Source organism: Hemibagrus wyckioides, linkage group LG07 (assembly GCF_019097595.1).
Source record: "Hemibagrus wyckioides isolate EC202008001 linkage group LG07, SWU_Hwy_1.0, whole genome shotgun sequence".
In the NCBI taxonomy this organism is placed as follows: Eukaryota; Metazoa; Chordata; class Actinopteri; order Siluriformes; family Bagridae; genus Hemibagrus; species Hemibagrus wyckioides.
The window spans coordinates 16,099,008-16,124,470 of record NC_080716.1 but is presented as its reverse complement, the minus strand read 5'-3'; the positions used below and the strand labels follow the sequence as shown (position 1 = coordinate 16,124,470).

Here is a 25,463-nt window from a genome sequence, read left to right as displayed (position 1 = left end):
GCAGACTTCCAAAGATTCTTCCCTTAACTTGTCATGCAGCTAGCAGCTGGCTAAGCAGCTCTCTCACTGCTAACAATTAACACACACACACACACACACACACACACAGAGCAAAGAGAGCAGGCTTAGTATTCATATCACATAGCACGTGCAGACTCCTCTCTTTAAGCACGCCAGTGGTCGTAATAAACACACACACACACACACACACACACACAAATGGGAGAGAGAGAGAGAGAGAGAGCCCTCTGTGATCATGTTAGTGAAGTAAGCGCCAGAGAGTTTCCCTAACTTCCTAATGAATGTTGGATAATGTGTTGTCTCAGATGCGCTGGTCATTTCCTGCAATTGTTTATGTACCAGTATCAAGCGCTCTCTGACTGCAAACACGTGTCCTGCTTCATGCATCTGAAAGATCTCACTGATTTTCATCGTGCACACTATTCATGAGGCCGGTTAACTTTGGAAATGTCCTCTTCTCGGGTCAGGCAGGTTTGTGCACAGTGAAAGTACAAGACGATTCTTGTATCTGTTGTTCGATATGAATGACCGAAATGCATCATGCAGCTCAGTTGTTTGACACTATAGCCAAAAGTATCCGTACACCCGATCATCTCTCACACACACGAGCTTGTTGAACATCCCATTCCAGATTTAGTTTCTAATAAGCGCCACTCTTCTGGGAAGGCTTTCCATTAGATTGTAGAGCATGACACGAGGGGTTTGTGCTCATTCAGCTGCAAGAGCATTAGTGAGTTGCAGAAAACTGAAAAGTTCTTCCTGGTAGAGGTGGTAGCTCAGGTCTAAGGCACTGGGTAGTTGATCAGAATATCAGGGTTCAATCCCCAGCACCACCAAGCTGCCATCGTTTGGCCCTTGAGCAAGGCCCCCAACCCACCCTGCTCCAGGGGTGCTGCATCATGTCTCTGACCCCCAACCCCCAAGGATGGGATATGCGTAGAAAGAATTTCACTGTGCAGTAATGTATATGTGACAAAGACAACTCCAACCTCAACAAACTCTGTTTATAAAACTCAAATTTTGTTCAGTATGTTGTCAAACTGGAATATGTTAAGGCCTCTTAGTTCCAGGTAATGGAAATTGTAAATCTACACAATACTAAGCACGCCCGAGTTTCTTACTGTTCATCCGAATTAGTGTCTGAGATCAGGATTAGGACCTGGATGGTCTACTGTTTCCAGTTAGCTGAAAATGCTGTATGAATCACTGACACAGCTTGAACCCTGCTCAGTACAGTGTATACACATCATATCTAACTTACTTACTTTCCAAAGCCTTACTCGAGAAAGGTCCTCGGTTTGAAACCAGACAGTAACACAATAAATATCTAGCGTTGAAGCCATGTCTCAAGTGGTTAAGGCTCAGGGTTGTCGATCAGAAGGTCAGGGGTTGAAGCCTCAGCACTGACATGTTGCCACAGTTGGGCCCTTGAGCAAGGCCCTTAATCCTCTCTGCTCCAGTGGAGGCTGTATCATAGCTGATCCTACACTCAGACCCCAACTTACTAAGACTGGATATGTGAAGAAAAGGATTTCACTGTGCTGTAATGTACATGTGACGAAGTAAAGGCTTGTTTTATGTAGATATCTTGTAATATTTATAACATATCCTTTTTCTATATATAAATTCGTTCTACTTACCTAGAATTATGTTTTCATGTTGCTGAGCAGAGCTAATGTGAATCATGCAAACAGTAGCACAATGTAGTATTCATACACTGGTGAGAAGCCGCGGCTAATTTTAGTTTATGGACTTAGTGCCGTGTGTGTGTGTTGCACACTGATAAAGACTTCATATTTTCACTTACTCATTGGAGTGACTTGTGCGATAGCCAGGGCGGACCTGGTCCATCTTGTGCCTCTCTGCTGTGCCTTTGTAATGAGAGCTCTCTGAACAGGATTATTTTTGTCAGTGACAAAGCAGATCATTTAATACACTGGATCATATTTTCTAATTTCCTGGAGTATGTTATTAATAGTGTTCAACTCATGTCAGAATTGCGGTAATTACTAGACTCCATTCGGAGCTGGTTATTATCTAACAAGCAGACGTTAGTCATTTCTGTGGTGGCACGCCCCAACAACTAAATGGATTCACATTGTAAGCCCTGTCACTGGGTTGCTTTAAGAAAGATGGCTAAATTCTTCAAAAGTGTACTGTAGTGTTTGGTGAGGTCATTAGCAGGAAAATGACACAACTATTGTTCTAGAAAATGAACCAACACCTTCTGACAAAAAAAAGTAAGGAATAAAGCCTGAAGGGATGCTGCATCGTTCACCAGATGCTAGAATGTTTTCCATTAACAGCACAAGACAGTGTTCTACTCCTCTTATATCACTGAAATAACATTCTTTAAATCATGTTATCTGTTTACAATTACCTTTACTATTGTGGAATACCCCTGAAACAAGTCTCATCACTTATTTTATTACAGCTGTAAACATCAGCCTTATTTTTCTGCTCTCTCTAAAAGTCCCCATGAAATCAAAATGGAAATCTTGTGGCTTTTAGTATGAATGCATTAGTCTTAAGGTTATCTATAAGCTAGAAACAATGACAATTTGCATTAAGACGTATGCGTTTCAAAATAAGTCTCTCTTAGCCCTAACACACATCAGCAGCTTTAATGCCATCATTCTGCACTTCTCATCAGTCTTTCTGTCCAATCAGATGCTTTCTAAAAGTCGTACGTTATAGAAGGCACCTTGCTGAAGTTCATATCAGTAAGCATACACACACGCGGTTTATTCAGTCAGTTAAGAAGGAAACAACTTGAATTCGTTCACGTTGAAGAAGGAGGTGCCAGCTTGACTGGTTTTGTCATTTGTGTCCCCAATGAGAGCTGATTGTAGATGGACCGGTGTATAATATAAGTCAGATCACAATCATCACTTTTAAATGAACATTACACTTAAATGAATGTTTGTTGCTTAAAATCACGAAAGAATGTGAATCTAGTCATCATGCGTGTTTTCTGAACACACACACTAGCAGCCCGACAAAAGAACAGTGGATCTGAGTGATGCAGTGTTTCTACAAACTGCCAGTGCAGGTGCTGTGGAGTAGCAGCTCAGAATAAGTCTCCTAGAGTTACTTAAAGCTTCTTCTGATGGCTATATGAACCCAGTTTTGCTCTACAGCGGAGTAGCTGTGATTCAGATTGCTCCATGTCGTTTGCTTGTTTATGTTAACGTTGTACAATGCAGTCAGAACTCGACCTCGTATGATTTCATATTTGTTTGCCCCATGCAGCTATTGTCCTCACGGTATATGACGTCTTATGCTTTGTTTCCCTTCACCCATAGCAAACACTTTGTCCTGCGGAGTCATGCTCACACAAACACGCAGCACTCACCAGACTCTCTCACTTATAGCCTAACACAGGGTTTCTCGACCTTTTTGAAACTAAAGCCCTCGTACACACACAATTCACACGTACAGCGACTCGCAGTGACAAAACAGCATTCATTTTCAGTGAGAGCTAGAGAACATCTGGCGACATGAGTCACATTGACCATGGTGGAAAAATAAACGTTTTGCAAATATATAGAGAGTGAATGGGAGTAGAGAACAAATGATTCATGTCAAAGATCATACACTGCTTCTCCTTCATCTAGTATGATAATGATGCATTTATACACCAATCAGGCATAACATTATGAGCAGTGAGAGGTGAAGTGAATAACACTGATTATCTCCTCATCATGGCACCTGTTAGTGGGTGGGATATATTAGGCAGCAAGTGAACATTTTGTCCATGTGTTAGAAGCAGGAAAAATGGGCAAGTGTAAGGATTTGAGTGAGTTTGACAAGGACCAAATTGTGATGGCTAGACGACTGGATCAGAGCATCTGCATCTCATGGCTTAAGAAAGATTACTATTTTTCTCTCTGTTATAAACTTATTCTTCTAACAGATAAGCAGAAATCCATGGGAATAGAATGCTTATTGTGAACGACAGCACTTGAACTGTTCAGTGTTTTAATGTTTGGTTTACTCTAGACTAGTACATTTCCATTTGGAAAATAATTCCAGTACCTCGGAGTCAGGTTTTTTCTAAACGACGCTTCACTTTGCATGGTTTGGCTAACACGTCTACACAAAGAACACACTAGAGAAGCTGTTCCAGCAACAAAAACCCCAGCTGGAGAAAGCTACGGTCATATTTTTTGTATTTTTCCTAATAGCTCCATACAAGGAACACTGTGCTCCTCATATTACAGGTCTACCTAAACTGCACAGAAAACAAACCCAACAACAACAAACACATTTCCAGTCTTTAGCTGTCCAGTTTTTTTGAGTCTGTGCCTATGATGGCTTGTTTCTAAATGTGGGTTTCTGTTGTTGTAGCTCATCCATCTCAAGCTTTGATATGTTTTGCATGCTGAGATGCTTCCTTGTTCAACATAGCTATAAAGAGTGATGACTTTGACTTTTTCTCTCTCATCAACAAGGTGTTCCAGCCTTCAAACCCCCTGTTCACAGGATAAATTTTTTATTTTTCGCACAATTCTGTGTAGACTCTTGTGTGAGATCAGTTTTCTGAAATACTAATACCAGCCCATTTTGTACCAACGACCATGCCAAGTCACAGAGATCATACATTTTCCCCTTTTTCTGATGTGTGATGTGACTGACAGCTCTGGTCTTGTATCTGTGTCTGCTTTGAGCTGATGTCACATGATTGGCTGGTTAGATAACTGCTTAAACGTGCAGGGGTTCCTATTAAACTGGCCAGTGAATGTATATAGGAAGCATCAGTTAACTGTTTTAATTAAGGATGTCAGAGAATATTTATATACATTCATTTACAAGAATTTGCTGTTTGAGTAGTTCATGAGTTTAGGTCAGAATTTTCATCATCTTATTTATTTATTTATTTATTTATTTATTTAGCACATTTCTCTAGTCAGCCAAAAAAATCCTGAAAAAGCTTTTCCTGAAATAGCGTTTCTGCTCCCAGTCTATACAGCTGATAAATTTCTTTCCCTCCTCCCTGTTTTCTCTCCTTATCCCTGAAATGGTGGTAATATTTGTTTTTTTCTTCTTCTTTTAATATATTGGTTCTGACCAACTGAATCGATTTATTTTGTAATTGGTTTTCCATTTCTAAAAAAAATTCCAGCTGGGAAAAAAGCTGAACGTTTACCTGAGGTGATGAGATGGAGACTGCTGGGTCTGATGCAGATGTCTCTATTTCTCATTGAACCTTTTCATCCATTAAGAAAATCTCCGCTCTCAGCAGCAGCTTTCAGAGGAATTAGAAAGACATCTTTAAGTGCAATTTTCTGGCTTTGCATTTGAGCATTATTAGGCTTTATGTGTGTAGTGTAATGTCATCACTTTACTTCTTTAGATGCATGCACATGAGAAATATGTTTCAGGTCACATAATCCTTTAGCATGTAGAACTGCTTATAGAATAGAAAACGCCCAAACTCCAGCAGCATGTGAATGAGTTTACCAGACCGCCAGACGCAAGTCACATCAGCTGTCAGTGTGCACACGCCTGGGTTAGGCTATTTTCATCTACCTCTGAGAAGAAGCCTTCAAAGCTCAAGGCATGTCTGTGTGTGTGTGTCTCTCTCTTTCGCTTTCCCTCTCTGTGTCTCTCTCTGTGTCTGTCTGTCTGTCTCTCTTTCTCTCTCTCGCTCTCTCTCTTTGTGTGTCTGTGTGTGCCTGTCTCTCTCTCTTTGTGTGTCTCTCTCTCTCTCTGTGTGTGTGTGTGTCTGTGTGTGTGCCTGTCTCTCTCTCTCTTCTTTGTCTGTCTGTCTGTCTCTCTCTCTGTGTCTGTATGTCTGTCTTTCTCGCTCTGTGTCTGACTGTCTCTCTCTCTTTCTCTCTCTCGCTCTCTCTCTCTCTGTGTCTGTGTCTTTCTGACTCTCACTCTCTCTGTGTGACTCTCTCTCTCTCTCTCTCTCTCTCTCTCTCTCTCTCTGTGTGTCTGTGTCTTTCTGACTCTCACTCTCTCTGTGTGACTCTCTCTCTCTCTCTCTCTCTCTCTCTCTCTCTGTGTCTCTCTCATCTGTGTATATGTGCCGTGTGTTTGTGTATATATGCTGTGTGTATGTGCTATGTATGGTGTGTGTTTGCTGTGTGTGTGTGTGTGTGAGTGTGAGGGAGAGCGAGCTTTAAGCCAGTTAGCTCCTGCTGTGTTGTTGGGTGTCAGTGAGTCAGTTCTCCCGTTCTGCTCTCTGTCTAGTCTTTCCAAAGCTAGTCCAGAGATGTGAATTTGTCCAGTTCCACACAAACACCAGAGCCTTTCGGTTTCTTTACAGGCAGCAGTATCTGGTGTGATGGCATTTCAGTGTCTGTAATATACTGCTCTGATTGGAATTGCAGCATTTGATCAGAGCTAGCTCATAACCTTTGACACCAACTATCTATGCTTTCCTATTCAACTTCATTGAAGCAAATATAGTGCAGTAATAGAGACTGAGTCACCACACCGCTCCCTGAAGGGCAAGAAGCTTGTGTCAGGCGGTGCACGTATCTGCACGGACAGGCCTGAGAGCAGATCCCAGACAAGCTCTGATTGATTTAGCTCACACGAATGATCTGAAGCCGTAATACACAGGAATGCCACGACAAGCTCAGACGCGCTGACGCCGAACCGTCTCTTCCCTTTATGAATTCTGCGCTTGAACGCGTCTGCACACACTCTTATAGCCAGGTGGTGAGACACATTAGTGTAACTTAGGATCTGGGACGAGTTACAAATGCTTGATAGCCGGTCGTTGCTGTCTTTTTTTTAGCTATTTCAGATGTCTCAGTTGTGCCGTTTCCCTCACAGTATGGCTGCCACAATTAGGCCTGGAGAGTTAATCCTGTGGCAGTAATGGAGTGAATCTCAGCTTTCAGCTTCATTACACAGGCGCAGTGCTACAGTGACTCAGCCTTTATGACTGAAAGCTGCTGTTGCTGAAGGTTTGCACATTCCTAATCAATTCTGTTTCAGTTGTTCAACACCGAAATCGTGATGTGATTATTTGTGACAGGTTTTTTATTTTTTTGCACTTTATAGTCTCACATTTTCGTGGTAGGAAACACTAATAGAAACATCGAGGCTTTATCTTGTTTGGATATTAAGTAAATGCGGAATAAAAATGTGGAACAAATTAATGAAACGATTTCACAGTGTGATGCTTTCTTTATTTTTCTTCAAGGCTACGCTGCAGAAATATGAGCATGCTGATGTCTCTGTGTTTCTTTCTTCATGGTGAAACAGGGTGTCAGGATTATTAGCTCCGACAGGTCAAAGGTTGGAGGGTATGGTGGTGCGGCGGGTAGTGTCGCCTCCTTAAGGTGTCCTCATGGCTGTTCCTGGGTGCTCATGGCTGCACTTTTACATTTCTCTGTGTGTGTTTTATTTGGATTGTCCGGTTTCCTCTCATCTTCTGAAACTATGCTGCTAGGTGGAATGGTGACTATAAATCAGGAGTGTGTGTACACAGTGCACTGAAAATAATGAAGTATCCTAAATTCTATCAAACATCCAAGCTTGCTTAGGCATGGTCTCTCTCTGCCCCTCTCTCTCTCTCTCTCTCTCTGCCTCTCTCTCTCTGTGTGTGTGTGCCTCTCTCTCTCTCTCTCTCTCTCTCTCTCTCTCTCTCTCTCTCTCTCTCTCTCTCTCTCTCTCTCTCTGCCTCTCTCTCTCTGTGTGTGTGTGCCTCTCTCTCTCTCTCTCTCTCTCTCTCTCTCTCTCTCTCTCTCTCTCTCTCTCTCTCTCTGTCTCTCTCTCTGTGTGTGCCTCTCTCTCTGCCTGTCTGCCTGCCTCTCTCTCTCTCTCTCTCTGTGTGTGTGCCTCTCTCTCTCTCTCTCTCTCTCTCTCTCTCTCTCTGCCTGTCTCTCTGCCTCTCTCTCTCTCTCTCTCTGTCTCTCTCTCTGCTCTGCCTCTCTCTCTCTCTGCTCTGCCTCTCTCTCTCTCTCTCTCTCTCTCTGTGTCAGTGTTACTGTCTGTCTCTGCAGGTCTCTGTTGTACTTTTAGTATATCTGGGGTGAGCATTTTAACCTCACTATTAAACATTACAAGCCAGTATTTAATTAAAGTTTAAAATTATTATTATTATTATTATTATTGAGAACTTGCTGATTTTGCATCTCATATTAATGAAATATCTAGATTAAAATATGAGCACCAGCATGAATGCCAAATAAACTAGATCAAAACTCTGCTTTAGTTGTTATTTTAAAATGAGACACAGACTCAAAAATAGCTAAAAGGCACCGCAGTTCACACAGAACCTGGAAGCTGGGGGCTTAAAGCACCAGAGACAGTAATAGAAAAATCAGCCAGGCAGCTGAGCTCACGATCAATTCACTTCAACTTAAGTCGATTAAGTTGTTGAAAGTAAAATGCATTGTGCCCTAAATCTGTCTGTACAGGTGTGGGAGTGGTGTGATCCATCATTTCAGGTAGGAGGAAGAGAGAAAAAGAGACAACAACCCTGGAACATTTTTTCCCAACAGTGGAAAAGACGACATGCAGATGTTGGAATCAGTGGAAACGGATAGGGAAATCTGTCTCTCTCTCTCTCTCTCTCTCTCCCTGTGTGCCCCTGAGGAATTTTGAACAAACAATTTAAAAGCTTGCCAAGATCCTTACAAAAGCAACATCTTTATCACAGAGGTGGAGCATAGACAGGAACTGAGACTGGGTGGATAAAGTAATTATTTATTTATTTGGACGTGGTTGAAACATGAGCTGATAGACGTGTTTCTTTTTTGCTTTTTCCAGAAAAAACAAATCGACAAAGCGCTTGTGTGGTCATCTGTACAGTCGATAATAGGTCAGTGTAATTGATATGATGTAATGATCCGCAGTGATTCTTCCATTTTGTTTTGCTTAAACAAAATGACATTTCTGCCAGTCGCCATGGTATCATTACAAGCTACACATACAAAGGCATTCGTGTGACTACACATCACATGAGAAATGAAAATGAGATTAGGAAAGGCGTATGAAATGTTAGAATGATCCTAATCAGTGTATTGCGCTTCACTAACTTTGCAGGCTATTAAACAGGTTTAAAGTGTACAATATACCTCCAGAGGTTGGGGGTTCGGTTCCTCTCTGTGTGTGTGTGTGTGTATGGCGTTTTCATGTTTTCCCCAAGCGTTTCCACTGGGTACTCTGGTCTCCTTCCCTAGTCCAAAGACTTGCTCTGTAGGCTGACTACCATCTCTATATTGTTCATAGTGCCCCTCATCTTCAGGTATAGACTCCAGGTTCAGTGTGACCCTGTGTAGGAAAAGTGCTGTAGAAAATAGATATATAGATGCATAGCTGGATACAAACAAAAGACTATTTACAAGAAAAACTGACAAAAGTAGCATAGCATAGCAGCACAATGGGACCTTGACTGACCTTGACTTGTAAGTAGGGACCAACATCTGGAACCACACTGTTTCACTGTGGAGGAGGAAAACTGAACCTGAGATTTGGTAGTGTTTGGTTTATGGTTGTAAAAACCCTCCTATTTTAATCGCTGATTATGGAAATGAATTAATATACAAATAGATTAATAAATGTGGCTTATAAATAAAATCTTTTGACTTTTTGTTTTTTTTCTGCAGTAATATATTGCAAGAAAACCCCTGAGGAACAGCTTCATATTTTGTAACTGTACTGATTTTCTTATAATCTAATAATAACCAGTTTAAATTGCAATTAAGGAAGTTTATCTCAAATAAAAGCATATGATACTTGAAATCTGGATTGAAATGGATCTTCTTTATCTAAACTGTATCACATAGACAATACTAAACTAACCATCCTCACAAACCTGAGAAATTTCCACTCTAGTTTAATAACATGAAAACAAATGTAATATATGTCTGAAATGTAAACAGTTTAGTTTTTCTTTTTCTTCCCAATTTAGTCCTAGCCAATTCCCACCCACCAGTCTTCCCAATTACGCGACGGTTACTGAGGTGGGATGATGCCAGCCAACTGCGACGTTTCAATCTGTTCATGTGGCGTCACAGGGCAGAGGATCTAGGAAGAAAAGTGCCATCTGCTAGCTGTCCTAGCCAGAAAGCATGGCCAGATTGGCTTTTTTGGTTCATGACCATTGATAGCTGTTGTATTATTGGGATTCAGCTTCATGATCATAAACATTCGGTATATTTCCTTAAGCTTTTGTTTTTTCTTAATGCTCATACGCCTCATTGATATGTTGTTACTTCTTTTGCTTACTTTTTTTAGTAACATATTAGTGTTTTATCTTCTGCTTTTCTTTATTTAACTAATAATCTTCTTCGTCATTCAGTGTTCTGCTTGTGACAGAGCGGGTCTTGCTCAACCATGTTAAACAACATTAAACTGTTTTTTTCCTAATTCAGACAGACTGCTCCCCTTGCCTTCTTGTTCTCCATACACGTTTGCACATGACTATCTGCTTGTGTGTGCTTTAAAGCTCCATTAAAACCCAGCTTTATGCTCTGTGTGCTGTAAAAGTAGCAGTACTTCTGCTTCCCCCAGCAAATTATACTGTGTACTGAATTACATCCTACCCAGTTATATAGCTCTGTGTGCTCTTGCGTTACTGTTACTGTTCAAATAAACCTGATTTGTTAGTTGCTACATCTCTTTGCTTAGAATTTGCAAGTTTTCACATTGCTTTGCCTTCTGGTTTTGCATCGCTAACAGTTGCTTTGCCTGCTGCTGTTGTCACCAGGTCACACTGAAGACTCTCGGGTTCTTGGCTACGTCGCTGCTGCAGTTATAGCGTTGCGCAGCGAAGTGCACTGGGTCAGTAAACGAGTGTGTCTCTGTTAACCTTGTCTCGCTTTTTGTTAACACCACATCAGAGCCTCATTCACGCAAACAATACGATCTCCGATGCAGGAAGTCTCCCCCATGTCTCTTTTGCCAAGGCCCTGTTGAGACAAGGGTCAGAAAGAATGTTACTAAGACCGCTGACCACAGGAGGCAAGGGTGAGTCTACTACTTGTGCATTGCAAAACAACATGACCGTGATGTTTCTTTGAGTTGGCTGAATCCAGTAGTACGTCTATTTGTGTTTCTAACTCGGCAGAGAAAGCGGGCTTCAGAGCAAGAGATGGGAAACCCTGGCAGATAAACAAAGACAAAGCTGTATTCTGTGCCGGATTGAGGAAATCCTAGATTTTATTGCTTGTGGCTGTACAGTAAAGTAGATATGGGTGACGGCATAAACTTCAGTGACGGTCACACCCTTCTGAGTCATGGACTGAGCCTGATTTCCTTATGGCACCTCTGGCATGCTTTGTAGCAGTGGAGCAATGTCAAGCATGTTGCACTTTAGCTCCTTTTCCTTATTCCTGTGTGTGTGTGTGTGTGTGTGTGTTTATTATTATTATTATTATTATTATTATTATTTCCACTATTTCTTTTTTTCCCAGTGTCTCCTTGTCATCAGTCATCGCTTGCTATTGAGGTTTACCAGATGAGGACAGTGATAGACTTAATCACTTCCTTTAGTTCTTAGCTGTGTAGCAGCAACATGTTTTTGTTTTGGTCATAGAGTTTCAACGTGGAAATAACACAAGTGCATGATGACTGACAAACAATCCACAAACTGCTTTTGTCAGGCCTGGAGCTGTTTACTCAGAAGATTTATTACCGATTATTTATCTTGTTTATATCGATTTAAAACAGCTGGATCAGCCAGAAAGCAATCACTGATCTCACTGTTCTGTTGTTTAAAGACTAAATGAACTAAACACAGTTCAGGGATCACTAGTATAGAGACATCTAGCCAAGTTGTTTTTCATTAGGTGGGTCTGGCTTTGCAAGCAGGGTCTAATCCAAAGGAAGAGTCTTTAATAAGAGAGAGAGAGAGACAGAGAGAGGGAGAGAGAGAGAGAGCGCTGCCTAGCCCTCTCCCCTTTATCCCTCCTCTGGACTTCCAGTGTTAAGTGAAGACTGGTACCGTCTCTCATGTTGTGTGTTTGGATTTTACGGTGTTTATCTGCTTTTCTCTGGCTGCTTTCTCTGGCTTTTCTATTGCTGGTCTAGTTCAGCCTTGTCGATTTGCTATGAAGGGACTAAGAGTCTGTCTTAAGTGTACTGGTCATAAAACCTGAAATTAGGGATGAGCGATGTATTTATAGATCATGGATGATTTAAACCTCTCCATAATCTGTTATTACATAGAAGTCACGTGTACCAGGATAGTAAACATGTTTTATCTGTTGTGTTTTGAGACAATGCTTAAACGTGGCAACCCAAGCTGTTTTGAAGCAGACCGTGTTCGTTTAACTAGCATGTGTTGTCTCAGACAAGATACACAAACAGACTATATAGAATAAGAGTAGACAGTCTTAGCTTGCCTTTCCTTGTTTTTTATTTAAAGAATGACCGTTTTATTAAAGCCTGACCTCCTTTTATTTAAAATGGACACTCTTTATTTGAAGCCGCCCTTAATTTAATTATTTTTTATTTTTTATTATTATTTTTTTTTATTATTATTTATTATTTTATTTTTATTTTTTATTTTTTAAAGCTTGTTTTGTCTCTGATAAGATGCACAAACAAACTAATAGTAGCTAAGACTAGCCAGTGCTGTTCCTTACACTTCCAGCATTTTATAACAACATAATACCGAGTAATTTGGCTGGAAATGAGAGATTACTTTTAAAAACAAACAAGTGAAGTGGTTTACGTCATTATAGAAAGAATTGATTATATTTTGAACCCTTTGATGCACAACATGGGTCTATTGTAACCCTACTGAGTTGTTTTATTTATTTATTTTTAAATTTTTTTGTTTTTATCTTTGCAAGAAATCAATTTCATCGTTAACTTGATCATCGTATTCCAGACATTCCTTGTTTTTGATCATCACAAATTTTTATTTTCATTTGTCCTTTCTTACTTTCTGAATAAAAATCTCTTTTTTTTTTTTTTTTTTTTTTTTTTTTAATCACTGCCCATCATCTAATGCACAACGTGGATCTAAACTGACCCCTGTTCATTCCCTATGTTATTTCAATCGTGGCCGGGTTTTTCTTTGTTGAATCTTTGAAAGAAATGTATTTTATCATTTATTACTCCAGGTATTGATTAAATATATTGTTTTCCATTTTCCACACATCATTGTTTCGTTTTCCTTTTTTTTTTTTTTTTTTTTTTTTTTTAAACCTATTTATGTATTTATACATCAAATTTACATATATAGCTCAAAAATGACCCAAGTTAGGAACCTTTGACATTTGCTAATTTTTGCAAGAAGGAATGTACTGCTACTGTTACACTTCAGTTATTAGCAGTGCTTTTATTACCTTTACTCTTACCTTTACTTTTACTGCTATTTAAATGCACCAATCACTAGCTGGAGCCATAGGAAAGGATTTTAGGAATATGTTGTATTCAGAAATATGCTGTTTCTCTCTCTCTCTCTCTCTCTTTTTCTGTCTGTCTCTCTCTTTCTCTAGCTGTTTCTGTCTCTAGCTCTCTGTCTTTCTGTGTCTCTCTCTCGCTCTCTCAAACAGTGCTCTGATATTAGCAGTGCTATGAAACTATAGTTTGCTACTTGCACAAATGACACAAATACTGGCTCCAGTACTTTCATTAACCATCATTGTGCATCAATCAGTATATTTATTTAAAGCCGTGGGATTTTACTGACCTTTTATATTCTCATGTTTTCTATGTTTCTTTCCTGCAGCTATATATTATGCATCGTTTCCACTTTCTGTGGACCTGAGTGACCTGGAAACTCTGTCCTGGCTGACTGAGTGCTGTGAGATTGATCAGATTTCACTGTTTGGTCAGTGCCTTGTGCACTAAGGCAATTTCCTCTTTTAGACCTTCTACTATTACGTCCACGCTTCCAGAGAGTGCAGTGAGCGCATGTAGAGGTTGCTTAACAGATGGATAAAATACACATGGTAACCCTACACATTTCCTCTTTTCTCTTTGACGATCCTCAAGGCCATTTCACACAGACACGTTTCTGAAGAGCTTTTTTATACGCAACAGGTTAGCATGCAATTTCAGCCCTCTGAAGCTGTAGTCAAGCTCATATTACCATAGTTTTGCACCTCAGTCTTATTCGTGGTCAGAAAAAACACATAAAACATTTTCTAGTTTCATTCATGTCCTTTTAGTCCATGTATTGACTGTGTTAATTTTGTACACTCACAAATCACTTCCTCAAAAAACACCTGTACACTTACTCTTTCATGCACTTAGCTAATCAGACAAAAGTACAGCAGTAGTATGATTCATACAATAGGGAAAAAGGTGATCTCAGTGATTTCTGACTGTGGCGTGTTGGTGCCAGACAGGCTGGTGTGAGTATTTCTTTAACTGCTGATCTCATGGAATACACAAGAGTTCAAGTGTACACAAGTGTAGAGTCTCTAGAGTTTACACAGAATTGTGCAATAAAGAAAAAAACATCCAGTGAGTGGCAGAACATTGCAGCAGATGGATTACAACAGCAGTAGATCACATCAGGTTCCACTTCTTCCAGCCAAGTACAGAAAGCTGAGGCTGCAGTGGACACAGATTCACCCAAACTGAACTGTTGAAGACTGGAAAAAACATAACCTCTTATGATGATTCTGGATTTCTGCTGAGGCACACAGATTGCAGGGTCACAAACTGGCATCAGTGCAGGCTGGTGGAGGTGGTGTGATGGTGTGGGGAATGTTTTTCTTACCATAATTTGGGCCTGTTAATACCAATCACTCATCACTTGAATGCCACAGAGTATGTGAGTATTATTGCTGATCATGTGAATCCCTTCAGGGCCACAATGCACGGTCTCCTAAGGCAGACCTGGGCATTTTACTGCCCGCGGGCCACATCTGGCCCACTGACTTCCCTTGACTGGCCAGCGTGAGTTCGTAGTAAAGGTGTAACAGCAACGCCTATTAATTTGTGATGGGTGCGCAAAATGCAATAACATGGCTTTTATTTTGAAGGCCACTATTGTTTTTCTTTATTAACGTCATCAGTGTGCTTATGCATGTCAGTGAATGTGTTGGACTGCTTCCAAGAAATTAGCCCTCAAATATGTCAACTAACGTTAAAAAAAGAAAAATTGACGCAGAATGTTTTCAATGTTTCAGAGTTTTCAACAAGGCATGGACTTCTAAATATTTATTTGCTGAAATCAAAGGTTTTTTGTGATTTATTCATTAAATATGTATGTATGTATATATATATATATATATATATATATATATATATATATATATATATATATATATATATATATATATATTACACACTATATTGCCAAAAGTATTCGCTCACCTGCCTTGACTCGCATATGAACTTAAGTGACATCCCATTCCTAATCCATAGGGTTCAATATGACGTCGGTCCACCCTTTGCAACTATAACAGCTTCAACTCTTCTGGGAAGGCTGTCCACAAGGTTTAGGAGTGTGTTTATGGGAATTTTTGACCATTCTTCCAGAAGCGCATTTGTGAGGTCAGGCACTGATGTTGGATGAGAAGGCCTGGCTCTCAGTCTCCGCTCTAATTCATCCCAAAGGTGTTCTATCGGGTTGAGGTCAGGACTCTGTGCAGGCCAGTCAAGTTCATCCACACCAGACTCGGTCATCCATGTCTTTATGGACCTTGCTTTGGTCACTGGTGCACAGTCATGTTGGAAGAGGAAGGGGCCAGCTCCAAACTGTTCCCACAAAGTTGGGAGCATGGAATTGTCCAAAATGTCTTGGTATGCTGAAGCATTCAGAGTTCCTTTCACTGGAACTAAGGGGCCAAGCCCAGCTCCTGAAAAACAACCCCACACCATAATCCCCCCTCCACCAAACTTTACACTTGGCACAATGCAGTCAGACAAGTACCGTTCTCCTGGCAACCGCCAAACCCAGACTCGTCCATCAGATTGCCAGATGGAGAAGCGTCATTCGTCACTCCAGAGAACGCGTCTCCACTGCTCTAGAGTCCAGTGGCGGCGTGCTTTACACCACTGCATCCGACGCTTTGCATTGCACTTGGTGATGTATGGCTTGGATGCAGCTGCTCGGCCATGGAAACCCATTCTATGAAGTTCTCTGTGCACTGTTCTTGAGCTAATCTGAAGGCCACATGAAGTTTGGAGGTCTGTAGCGATTGACTCTGCAGAAAGTTGGTGACCTCTTCGCACTATGCGCCTCAGCATCCGCTGACCCCGCTCCGTCAGTTTACGTGGCCTACCACTTCGTGGCTGAGTTGCTGTCGTTCCCAAACACTTCCACGTTCTTATAATACAGCTGACAGTTGACTGTGGAATATTTAGGAGCGAGGAAATTTCACGACTGGATTTGTTGCACAGGTGGCATCCTATCGCAGTTCCACGCTGGAATTCACTGAGCTCCTGAGAGCGACCCATTCTTTCACAAATGTTTGTAAAAACAGTCTGCATGCCTAGGTGCTTAATTTTATACACCTGTGGCCATGGAAGTGATTGGAACACCTGATTCTGATTATTTGGATGGGTGAGCGAATACTTTTGGCAATATAGTGTGTGTGTGTGTGTATATGTATATATGTGTGTGTGTGTGTGTGTGTGTGTGTATATATATATATATATATATATATATATATATATATATATATATATATATATATATATATATATATATATATATATATATATATATATATATATAGTGGGTTATCATATATATTGGAACTTACTTAAGTATATTATAAGCAATAAGTACATATTATATATATATATATATATATATATATATATATATATATATATATATATATATATATATATATATATATATATATATATATATATATATATATATATTCCGGCCCTCTAAAATCATTCGAATTTCTCATGTGGCCCTTTTGGAAAAATAATTGCCCACCCCTGTTCTTAGGGCTACTTCCAGCATGATAATGCCCCATGTCACAATGCAAAAGTCGTCTCAAACTGGTTTTTATGAACATAATGAGTTCTTCAGTGATGTTCCCAGTCACTAGATCTGAATCCAGTAGATCATTTCTGGGTTGTGGTTGAACAGGAGATTCACAGCGTGAATGTGAATTGTGTGATGCAGTCATGTGGACCTAATCCAGTGTCTCAAAGGAATGTTTCCAACATCTCTGACAAATCCATTCCATGAAGAAATGAGGCTGTTTGAAGAGCAAAGGGAGACATTACCTAGTCTTTGTATAGTCTTCCTAATAAAGTGCTCAGGGTGTTTGTATCTGTGTGCTTTTACATGCCTGAAAATAGCTAAATAGGAAGTACTACCTGAAATTCAGGTAGTCTATATATGTTTATGATTACCGTTACAGATAAGTGGCTAGTCTGCTTTGGTTTGTTTCACATGTCTACTACATTTAGGCCTGCTGTGATATTTCATTCTCTCTTTTTAGCCATGGAGTGATGTTCTGCACAGTTAGCTCAAAGGCATTAACATAGACAGTGCAGAAGTGATGACAGTGTAGGATGTGGGCTGAATAGGAGTTTTGTGTAATTGAAGCACGTACACTAGACCCAGATGGGTTGTAGTAATGAATCAACACTTAAACAGTGTATTAAGCTTGATGTGTGTTGACACATATACAGTACATGGTCTGTGTTTTGAAGTTAGACTTCATATAGATTTTTGCGTCTGAGGGTAAAATGCATTGTTGAACTCTCATGTTTATTAAAGGGCGTCATGGACACTCATCAGCATCAGTGTGTGTTTAGGAGGTGAAAGGAAGAACGTGGACAGAAACTACAATATCCACACACAGTGATTTGCATTTAAAAAATTATATTTATATGAGTAAATGAATAAACAATTCTGACATTTAGACTAATAATAATGGAAGGAAAAAATACAAAACCCAACAGATGGGCAGGAGCACATGGGTTTAATCTTCAGTGACACCACTGAAACACAGTGACACTGGCCCTTGACAACTCAGTAACCCATGTATGAAGAGGTCAGATAACATTTTCCTCCCAGTGTGTAACGCAGCCCTGTGACACTACATGAGCAGGGGGTTGAATAGATGTGTTGTGTGGCTTCATGTGTCTCTGAGGAAGCAATCATCCTCTTTGGTTGGTAGCCATTATATGATGTGGAGAGCTGACTGGCAGGTGGGAATTGGGCAAGCGATCGACCTGGAGAGAAGGAAAGCTAAAGTCAGTGGGTATCCCTATAGATTAACACTGTGTGAAATGACTTTGAGTAAGGCTCAACTCTGGCAGGATGGAAACGTAGCTTCTTCGGAAAGAATCTGCATCATCCACAGCGTCTGATGAAGATAAAACTCAGTCCTATACAAATAATTTACTCCAGTATATCTCTCCGACAAACTCGACAGCGCTCTTAACTATTCACAGTGCAGAGATGGAACAGAAACTTTGGAACTGGGGTTTCATTCTCTCCAGGGTTTATTATATGAAAATACAAGGTTAGAGTGAAGTTATGCAGCAGACTGTAAATATTGGGCTAGGATGTGTGAAAGCTAGAAAGTGACTAGCTTTGTGATAAGTGAGTTACTGCTTGCTATTTTGCATCACTAAAATGAAGGTCAGTAAGCTATACATATTTCAATACAATGATTCAAATAGAATTTATGTGAAAATTATGTTAAATAAGACCTCAGACAATGGCAAATCTGGCCTGCTGGTCCATTTTATCATCAGTCAGCTCCTCTTATTTGATGGGTTTAGCATGTTTATTTTTTTAATGATGGTTTTGATCACCATCAAAGAGATTTTGTTTAGCATATATCTTTTGGCTTTTTACATTTTTGCTCCCACCATGTTGGCGTTATTCTCCATGTTTTTGGCCTGTTTCTTTCTCTCTCTCTTTCTCTTTTTTGGGGTTAAGTCATTGAGGGATGTTGGCATCTACTCTTGCGCAAATCTCATATTTCAGCCTTTTGAAATTGACTCTGTTCTCCAAAACACACTCAGCTAAAGGAAAAGTTTACTAATCAAAAGCAGCAGTTTTGTGGCCAGCGCTGCAAATGCTGACAATCAGAAACTGTCGTTATTTTGGACACAACCTACTGCTTAAAGCCACAATGAGGGATTTCAGTGGTGACGATCCCTGTGTTAAAGAGACAGTCCCTGTGTTAAATCACAGCATGCGATCCTGAAAATGTGCAGAAACATCTGCGAATAAAAGAAACACTACATAACAAATTGAGCTAAATGAATCCCTGTAATGTTTGGCTTCTAGTGTGATGTGCTTTTATAAATCTTCAGTCTTCTGTGAAGTGTACTTCAGTACTGAATGAGCGGCGGTGTTTAAAACCGTAGCTCGAAGCTTAATAAATGCTCTGTTCGGAATATTTGTATGGAAGGGTTAACAGACATGAACAAGAATTGGGAACATGATGTCCTGTGCTTGTTGCATATTCCTCGGCACTGCCACGGATTCGTCAGCGGGTCGCTGCAGATGACTGTTTGTTATTGAAAGGCCAGATTCAGCTGGGCTCTGCAGCTGTGGTCATTAGTGCACCACATACTCAGCATGAATGGAAATGAAGCTCTTCTAGCCTCTCTGCTGTGTTCAGAACCCAATAACTTAAGTCTCCTTCTGTTCAGCTTCGATACTGGTACTCTTTTTATAATGGTTTTATATTAATTAATTACTTTGTAGTACTTTCAAGATATACAAATTACAGGAAACTTATCTATCTGGTGTTTCAAAAATGCTAAAATCATTAGACGTATAGTATTTAACTGAATAATTCAGCTGAAATCATTTCACTCAGGCTCCGGAACTGGGCAGAGAAAAGCAAAAGAGCATGAGGTAGAGGTGTCCAGATGATGACCCACAGGCAATATGTAATATAATTAATTCAATCAAGCTTTTACCTGATCATGACGTCTCCAAAAAAACAAAAATATTGAGCATGAGTATAGAATGAATCTGGGCAGACGAGCAAAATGAATCCTTCGCCACGAAATTCAGACAGAAGTGTGTCTGATTAATTTGCCAGGAGTGATCTGCTATAATAAAGGCAAAGAATACTGAGACATTATGAAATGAAAAGCCTGTCAAGGCTGTCAAATGGTGCGCTAGTACCGAACAAGAACAGAAGGTCAAGTACATGGCAGCTAGCCTGTGAGCTCAGCTAAACAAATCCTAGAAAATCCTAGCAAAGTAAAGCAACTAGCTATTTCACAGCCAAGCCTGGAATAATGTTGAGCAGTACATTGATCAGGAATAATATTATGAGTAGTGAGAGGTGAAGTGAATAACACTGATGATCTCCTCATCATGGCACCTGTTAGTGGGTGGGATATATTAGGCAGCAAGTGAACATTTTGTCCTCAAAGTTGATGTCAGAAGCAGGAAAAATGGACAAGTGTAAGGATTTGAGCGAGTTTGACAAGGGATAAATTGTGATGGCTAGACGACTGGATCAGAGCATCTCCAAAACTGCAGCTCTTGTGGAGTGTTCCCGGTCTGCAGTGGTCAGTATCTATCAAAAGTGGTCCAAGGAAGGAACAGTGGTGAACCAGCGACAGGGTCATGGGTGGCCAAGGCTCATTTATGTACGTGGGGAGCGAAGGCTGACCCGTGTGATCCGATCCAACAGACGAGCTACTGTTGCTCAAATTGCAGAAGTTGTTAATGCTGGTTCTGATAGGAAGGTGTCAGAATACACAGTGCATGATGGGTCAACAACTCATCATGCACTGTTTCTCCACTGTTAACCCATTTCTGCAGCAAAAGGGGGACCAACACAATATTAGGCATAATGTTATGCCTGATTGGTGTAGGAATGCATTAAATTGGAACTAAAAACTAAACATGATTCCATAAAGTTTTTTATTTGTATCCATAGAGGAGTCATTGTGCTGTTTCGGCTGTATAATTAGGTATTGTGTCATGCATCTGGTTTAATAAAATAGATTAAAATGATTCTAACTATTTGTGTTGCTCAGAAAGCCTGTGAGCATGTGGATTCTGATATAATAACCTCTGCCAAATATAGCCGTACTCAAATCCAGTGTAAAAGGGAAGCAAAAAGAAATGCAGAAATTTCTCAAGTGAAAAATTAAAAATGTTTTTTTCCCCTTTTGCAGTTAATTCACCACCGAAGCTGATTAAATAAGCTCACTGTGGCTTTAAAAGTACAGAGGAGAACACTGACATTTTAATCTGGCATCCTGCATGAAGTGTGAAGTACAAGACCTGGGTGTTATCATCAGTTCTTGCCATAAATCCAAGTCTCATATTTAGGTTGCAACATTTTTCACTTTAGAGACCTTGCCAAGGTTAGGCGTTAGCTCACTCCAGCTGTAGTTGACCCATGGTTTATTGCTGTGGTCTTTTTGCTGATATACCAAATAAAAAGAATTAATCTCAGCAACAAGAGTAAAGACTAGAACAGGAAGGAATGAACATGCAGCACACACCTCATACAAATAGATGACACTACTGGTTTTAAGAATAAAGAATATATAAAAAGATAAAAGTATTATACGAGGGAGTTATTTACCGTAAGTGCAACATAGGCTTTGAGCACTCGAGCTGGCACGGACTCCACAAGCGTAAAACCTTATGATTCATTTTAGATCAAATCCACTGGAGTGTCATCTGAACATGTGCTACAGTAGAAGAGATTAGTCATGAGGAAAATCTGAGCGTTTGTATAAAGCTGGTGCTTGTCACATGTCTACTTGCATTTTAAGTCAGCTTTTACTGGCATGCTGTAAAAGGAAAGATGCAGTTCACAGCACGGGTAGCTCAAGTGGTTAAGAGTATGGGTTGTTGATCAGAAGACCAGGGTTCAAGCCCCATCACTGCCATGGAGCCACTGGTGGTCCACTCTGGTCCAGGGGAGCTGTATCATCTGACCCCAACTTCCTCAGCTGGGATATGCAAAGGATTTGTAATGTATGTCTGGTGTTGATGATAAAGGCTTCTTCTGCTTCAGTAAAATGACCAGGACACTGGTGCTACACATGACACTACAAGAGACAACACACAACTAAGTTCACTAATACACTCTATAACACTGCTTAAAGTGCATGAGTGCAAAGGCTGTGCATTTAAATAGAGATCTAGAAATAGTGCAGAATATCTTGAATATTAAATAATCATTTACTTTCTTTGTTTTAAATAATTCAAAATATGAAAGATTGCTTTTTTATTTAAAACCTTGAAAATTCAAAGTTTTAGTGTGGTCTCAGACTTTTGAACCCCATCGTACACCAAAACATTTTAATTTCTTTAAAAAAAATAATTCTTAAGTCTTTAGGTTTTAGTTTAGAATTATTATTTCTAGAAATATTTTGTTAATAGTTTTTCTGGCTCTCTCTTTGTTTTAATGAATTATTATTTTTTGATGAATATTATTATTATGTCTTGGTAGACAAATTAACCTGCCATTTTAGGAAGGAAATTCTGTTAATAGAAAAGTTAAAAAGAAGGAAAATATTGTGTAAACTGAGCTAATGGCTGTTCCTCCGACTGTAAATGCCTGTGCTGCTCCTGCGTTCAGAGAGAGAAGGTAGTGAGGACAGTCCTGACTGCTGAATATCTGTTCACTCCGCTTACTCAGCAGAAATGATGTGCAGCAGCAGCAGCACATGCTTTACTGTAATTCACATCCATTTACAGCTTCAAAATAGACACATCAAGGCCTGCAGTGTGGGAACACTTAATAAAATCTAGCATTATATAGTGTGTGTGTGTGCTCCTGATTTCAGCTTGAACCATTTGGACTAAAAGCTTTTTGTAGGAAGGCAGAAAGCTGTGGATGGGAATGGAGTTTAGTGTGTAATTGACTGGAGATCAGTTTATGGAGCAGGGTTCGGTTATGATAAGGGTGTGTTTAGGGCAGATGCTGACATTTTAAAAGCAATAATGATTAGCATATTCAGTTACCATTTTAAGAACTATTCTTCTTCAAGGTATTTGGAAATTTCAGTAAAGTTTAATTTGAAAAGATGTGATCTCATGCCTGTTGGAGCGAACAAACACTCGAGACAGTTTTCTTATTGTTTAAATAGACTTTTAATAATTGGACAGTGGACATGGACAGTTGCTGTACATTTTTATTTATTTATTTATTTATTTATTTATTTATTTATTTAAATGATTGACTCATTAAATAAACATTGCAGAAGATAATTCAAACTTGTCTTAAGTAATAGAAGAAACTATTTTGGTTTTAGCAGAACATCGTTCTCATTAGATTAAAAAATTTCAAACAGTATTTTGCCAAAATTATTGATATTTCTAATGAGTGTTTGAAATAAATACATTTGTTAATCTTTCTTAAAATACATATTACAATTTTATTTTACTTTGTTTTCTATTTTATTTTCTATTTTTTATTTTACTTCTTATTTTATTTTATATTTTATTTTATTTTAAATGTTATTTTATTTTTATTTTATTTTATTCTAAATTTTATTTTATTTTTTTTTATTTTATTTTGTTTGCTTTGCTTTTAGTCCTCAGGCACTCTGTGTTTATTAATGGGTAAATATAAATATAAAGTTACAGACATAACATCATTTATTTATGCATTACCTTGAGACAAACTACCATGGAACAGATAATTGTGGTAAAATAAGGAAATTGATAGGATTTATATAAAGTAGAAGTAAAAAAATGCCATTAGGCATAGTTAGGGACATAAAAATGAAGTTTACCGTGCCTTAAACTTCTGCAGATTTTGGGACTCGCAGTGGTGCTACATGAACTCAAAATATCACATTACTGTATGTGTGCATTTATTTTTATAGATTTATTTTGTTATGCTAATCATTTTGGAGTGCAGTGTAGGTCAATTAAGTCTGGCCAGTTACACGATGGACCCAATGTACTTTTTAAAACATTTGTGTAAAAATTAAAAAGACATTTTTAAGCTTGACGAGCTCTGTTTTTGGAAAATAGAACATTGTATATGAGGCTGGAGTAAACATTTGATATGTTGCTGAGATTCGTCATCCATATTTTATGTGCTCCAGCCTGCTGAGTAGATAACTGACAGGAATTATGTCTCTGCTATGAGCTATTAGTAGTGTAGTATGTAGTTGAGTGTAAAGGAACCTGAGGGTCTGTGTGCAGACCTGGCTCCTTCCTGTCTAACTGGACTATTTACTACTTTATCGTTTAACTCTGAATAAAGAGCTGTGGCCGTTTTGGACTGCAGTAAACATGGTATTTGTGCCAATGCTGGATTTACTGAGGGTCTTTTTTAGGCTGTGTGTTTGCCTGTAGAGGAAATCCTAGGCTACGTCAAGACTGTGCTGCTTTAAGAGGGACATTTCCTTATCCACAGGAAGGGTGTGCTCAGGTGAAGGGTTGTGTGTTGTGAATGGGGTTTTTTTATGTGTTGTATCACATAAGCCAGCAAATAAGGATGTAGGAATTATGTGATTAAAGCACTGTTTGTGGTGGAGTGTGTGAGTAATCTTGAAGGTCCACAGTGAAGGTGATCTTTCTGTCTGTGACAAAATAATTCATTTGTTTTTACTGATTGTAAACGAAAGCAGAAATAAACCCTAATGTACTGGTAAAATGGGTTAACACCTTCTGCTTGGTGTTTTTGATGTAACGGCATAAAAAGCAGAGGAACTGAAACTAGGCTTCATCAGTGGACTTTAATGCTGGTGTGTGTGTGTTTTAAAAAATAAATCGCTGACACATCTTGCAGTTGTTGTCTCGAAATATCTAAATATATCTAGTAAATTCTGTTTTCGTGCGATCTCTGTTGAATTTGCTTTTAGTATCTCCTACATTGCATCGTTTTAACCTGGCTGTTTAATGGCTGTTTATGATGCACCTCTGCCATCTGGTGGTTGAAATGTGTAGGTGCCTTGAGAGTATATGATGTTATGTGAAATTAACTGTACAACAGTTCAAATACTGAACCTTTAAAAACCCCTCCGCCAAACAGATCTGTGTACGATGGCCAGGAGCATGGGCTCTTCATGGAGAAGCTGGAGGGACGGATTCGCAACCATGACCGCGAGATCGAGAAGATGTGTAACCATCACTTCCAGGGCTTCGTGGACTCCATCACAGAGCTGCTTAAAGTTCGTGGAGAGGCGCAGAAACTCAAGGTGGGCAACAGGTGGAGGAGTGAAAGAGATGAGACAGTGAAAGGGTAAAGTTCAGCATTAGTGTTAACCGCTTTTATCAGTACAGCGGCATGTCTTTCCACTTTTCCCCAGGGGGATGGCAAACGGCTTATTGGACATTTTCAATCAATAATAAACAAATAAATAATTTTTCTCTGCAAGTTTCATATTCAATGGAATTTTAGTGGTTAAAGATAATTTTTTAAATCTTTCGATGCTTATGAATTAAACACTTGGGGCAGAAATGGGTTTAATATCACCGTTTACTTTAATGATATAAACATTTGGGTGGAAAAAAAACTTTTTTCTTTTTTTTTTTTATATGGAAATAGTCATTTGTACTAGTAGGTCATGTTATTACTAGTAGGATTACTAAAAACAGAGATGCTTATTTAAAAAAATATCAAAATTAAAAG

General features: G+C 39.3%; 1 protein-coding gene and 1 long non-coding RNA gene across 3 annotated transcripts in view; both read left to right on the top strand.

Annotated features, from left to right (window-relative positions):
• The window catches only part of exoc6b (exocyst complex component 6B), an 89,096-nt gene that overhangs the window by 236 nt on the left and 63,397 nt on the right, over nt 1–25,463 (top strand). For both annotated transcript variants that reach the window (XM_058394566.1, XM_058394564.1), the window contains exon 2: nt 24,864–25,029. In XM_058394566.1, the coding sequence (XP_058250549.1) occupies nt 24,864–25,029 (166 nt within the window). The remainder of the gene's footprint in view (nt 1–24,863; nt 25,030–25,463) is intronic.
• Nucleotides 7,914–12,922, top strand: LOC131355944 (uncharacterized). The gene is made up of 2 exons (XR_009204961.1): nt 7,914–10,959; nt 11,060–12,922. It is a non-coding gene; the product is annotated as an uncharacterized LOC131355944 (long non-coding RNA).